This window comes from Dendroctonus ponderosae, unplaced genomic scaffold (assembly GCF_020466585.1).
Source record: "Dendroctonus ponderosae isolate FM_Combo_2020 unplaced genomic scaffold, Dpon_F_20191213v2 Dpon_F_20191213_1, whole genome shotgun sequence".
NCBI lineage: Eukaryota > Metazoa > Arthropoda > Insecta > Coleoptera > Curculionidae > Dendroctonus > Dendroctonus ponderosae.
This window is the reverse complement of record NW_026017110.1, coordinates 48,944,439-48,947,869: the sequence shown is the minus strand read 5'-3', so window position 1 is coordinate 48,947,869 and position 3,431 is coordinate 48,944,439. Positions and strand designations below refer to the sequence as shown.

The following is a 3,431-nucleotide window of genomic DNA, read 5'->3' as shown; positions in this document are numbered from 1 at the left end:
CTGAAGCCCAGGAATTGATTTTGATTTGGAATTGAAACACAGTCAGGAAAGTATGTACAATGTCATTAATAATATATGCGGCTACTTGCCAAAAATGATATGAGATAACACTCGAATATCTAACGAATATTCGAATGCTCGAATACTCGAATACTCGAATATTCGAATATTTGTTAGATATTCGAGTATTCGAATAATTTTACTATTCGAATAAACCACTAAACGAATATTTGAATATCAGATTTTTAAAAATTCCGAGCCCTAATGGCAATAGCATGACTGCTTAGGCGGCAATAATCTCTGATACTAGTATTCGCCCGTACCCCACTAACGGCGAAATTTGGTCCACAAGTCCAGATTTGCAGATTTATTTTATACGAAATTCGCATCGAGTCGTATCTGGCTCGTGCTTAACCATTACCGTACTGATATTTCTTCGAATTTGGCTCGCCACGTATCAGATATGACAGATATTTCGCTCGTGTATGGGGCGCTATTAAGTCAGAGAGCGGCAACAACTCAATACAGTGTTACCCAGGCCTAGGCCGCAGTGCTGAAAAATGGGCACAAGGCGTAGGCGCTTGGGCCTTGTTCTGAACGCAGTGTTGGCTCATTTCGCGGCGATTGTCGTTTGCTTTTGCCCATTCATGGGCTCGTGCCAGATCGCTTTAGCAATGCCGAAGCTCAGAAAAATATACAGGGCGCGCCCCCAAAAGGTTACACGTACTAGAAAATAAAGGCCTGTTATCAGATATGGCTGAACATTGTTATCAACAAGAGTGTTTCGTGTGCGAGACACTAAACACTGCTCCGCCCTAAGCGGCCTGTAACAAGGATGATGCACAACTGTACGTATACAGGGTGGCTCACGGTTGATGGCACGTTGCCGCCTGTACCAAAAAGTAGCATCAACTTATCTATTTCAAATGGGTGGCCTCATAGATTGAAAAACCGATCCGAACTGTTCGCTGCGTTGGTGAAAACATTTTCAATCCAAAGCCGCGTTTTTCAGATGCGTCTTACTTGCCCCTGCCTTAAACCGTCAGCCACCGGTAGTGAGTGCGATGCCTGGATGGCAACTCTGTTCACTTCGGTTGTATGCGCAAGTACCTACGTTAAGTTGGATGGCTTACCAATCGTAAGCTCGACTGGCGGTGGTAAGCGGTTGCTGAGCCGCCAGCTGAGTGCTGGCCGTTGGGTAGTTGCATCTGGCCGCTGCGTTGCCCGCATTGGCGACCTGCGCGCAGCAGTAGCTGGGTAAATTAGGGAATTGACCAATTAAGTGCCTCCCACCTGATTGCGTGCTATTCGTTGCTGAGCGCTGCCGGTGCCTTGAAAGGGGTTGTACCCCGCCCCACCAGGAATATCCAAAGTCCCACCCTGGCCCGTCTGATAGGTGGCCCCATAGCCGTCCTGGGCGAGCTCGTGCAGTTTATTGCTGGACAGCGCTCTCGGGATGGGATTGCTGGGCACTCCATGGGGCGCCAGATGCAAGGTCTCCTCAGCCACCTGCGCAAACCCCGCTCATTCATCTGGCCTACATTTGCGCCCACTTACCTGTCGGGGGTCTTCGGTTTGCGGCAGGTCGGACACGAAGCCCTGGTCCACCCGGTAGAAGTTGATGAAGACGAATGCGGCCAGCACCAGTATACAGATGAGGCCGTAGCCCCTGAAGGTGGAGGTGGAGCCGAAGGAGGCGACAAACATTCCGCCGATCACTGCTCCACAACCCCGACCTGCAACCGGACACTCAGCATTTAAGAGCCTGGAGTCGGAAGCGCCGCAACAAACTTTACCCAAGCCATGATGGATGCCCTGCAGAACGCCCTGAGCCGAGGAGCGCAGCTCAGGCGGAGTGTTGTGCGAGATGTAGGAGCAGCAAGCTGCCCAAACAGCCGCATGTGTAATTCCCTGGAAAATTCATATATTTTTAATTTGCGATAAATAGGACACATTTTAGACGGTCAACAAACCAACGATTCACTTTGAGGGACTAGTTGGCGACTAGTTTTCGAGTGTTAAAAAAAACTTTTTTCACAAAAAACTCTTTCTTGTGAAACAAATTAATTTCATTATAAATTGAAAGATTCGTTACATTTTCGTGTATTTTTATTTGGATTAGCTTACAGCCGATAAACCTCAATTATTGTAAACTAAATAAAAGTAAAAAAAATAAATAAATTTTAAAGTTAACTCGTCAGCCATCCCTATTTTAACTTCAACTTGCACTTGAAGCTTTCACAGAAAAACGTCAACAAAAGGGCACAAAAAATTATAAAAAAATTCATAGAAAATCACTCAGACACCCTACGAACGAACACATATATGGAAAAAGTGCAGAGATCAAAAAATTCTTAAATTGAACAACAAATGCAAAAATGTGTTCGGTTGAAGTCAGTGGCGCACCACAAAAAAGTTAGGGGTGGGGGGGTAAAAGGGGGTATGCCTCCAGCAAAAAAAAAACACCCAGTAGATTTTCGCAACCAGTCGCCTTATCTCCGTAGGTAATCATATATAATATCTCGTAAACTGTAGGAGTTAAAGAGAAAATAACAACATTTTTTTGAAACTTTAACACCCTGTATCTTGTTAACCATGGGCCTGAAGAAAAACTTAAATGAAAACTCGATTTGTTTTGAGGTCCTCTACACGCCCCTGCTCTGTGTCCATAAGGTTGTGAATCACCCTGTATAATCAGAATCTGCTGCAGACACACGTAATGGTACGGGTCCACTGGATACTTTTGTATCGCCACAAGTCGATTGTTGCGCTACATTTGTTGCCGTGCTATATTCACTAGACGGCGAGTTGCATGCTACTTTTGGAAAATCACCCAGGAACCCTACATGAACTTATATTTGTACAAATAACTCGAAAACGACGACAGATACTAAAAAACTGCAAATATTCCGCAATTAATTTCAATGTTTCATCCCTTAACCACTTCTCCATTGTAAAATGTGTACTGCAACAAATCCTGAGAAACAAGCCACGTTTGTTTCGTACGAAACACAAGCGCAACAGGAAAACATCTGTGTCCACTTAAATACTCTCGGCATCAAGTGGTGTATAGCCGCAACAGGAATTTAGTTGCGATACACCATTAATTTGCCCTTTAATTTAATGTTTAATTAAATTTAATTTATCAGGAAACGCGTGGATACAATGTTGTGTATACAAAAGTAGCGTGCAACTAGCCGTGTAGGGAACACAGCACGGCAACAAATGTAGCGCAACAATCGAGTTGTTGCGATACAAAAGTATCCAGTGGACCCATAGCTTAAAGAGAAAAGTGTTTAACCAGTGTGTGTTTCCTGTGCTGACGCACGGAGCAACAACTTTGACACTAACAAAGAAAACCATACATAAAATTCGCGTTGCACAGAGAGCGATGCTGGCAAGGGCGGATCCAGCTTTAAAGTCAGGGGGGG

At 44.7% G+C, this 3,431-nt stretch overlaps 2 protein-coding genes across 5 annotated transcripts in view; both read right to left on the bottom strand.

Annotated features, from left to right (window-relative positions):
- Window positions 1-3,431, bottom strand: part of LOC109532967 (monocarboxylate transporter 7) — a 21,073-nt gene that overhangs the window by 3,185 nt on the left and 14,457 nt on the right. The window lies entirely within an intron of this gene.
- LOC109532961 (major facilitator superfamily domain-containing protein 6) overlaps window positions 229-3,431 on the bottom strand; it is a 9,249-nt gene continuing 6,046 nt past the window's right edge. The window contains exons 5-8 of one of the 2 annotated variants that reach the window (XM_048666213.1): window positions 1,797-1,911; window positions 1,558-1,736; window positions 1,294-1,509; window positions 229-1,237 (exon numbers count right to left, since the gene is read on the bottom strand). In XM_048666213.1, the coding sequence (XP_048522170.1) occupies window positions 1,130-1,237; window positions 1,294-1,509; window positions 1,558-1,736; window positions 1,797-1,911 (618 nt within the window). In that variant the 3' untranslated portion in view covers window positions 229-1,129. The remainder of the gene's footprint in view (window positions 1,238-1,293; window positions 1,510-1,557; window positions 1,737-1,796; window positions 1,912-3,431) is intronic. The other variant, XM_048666219.1, reaches the window with a different exon arrangement.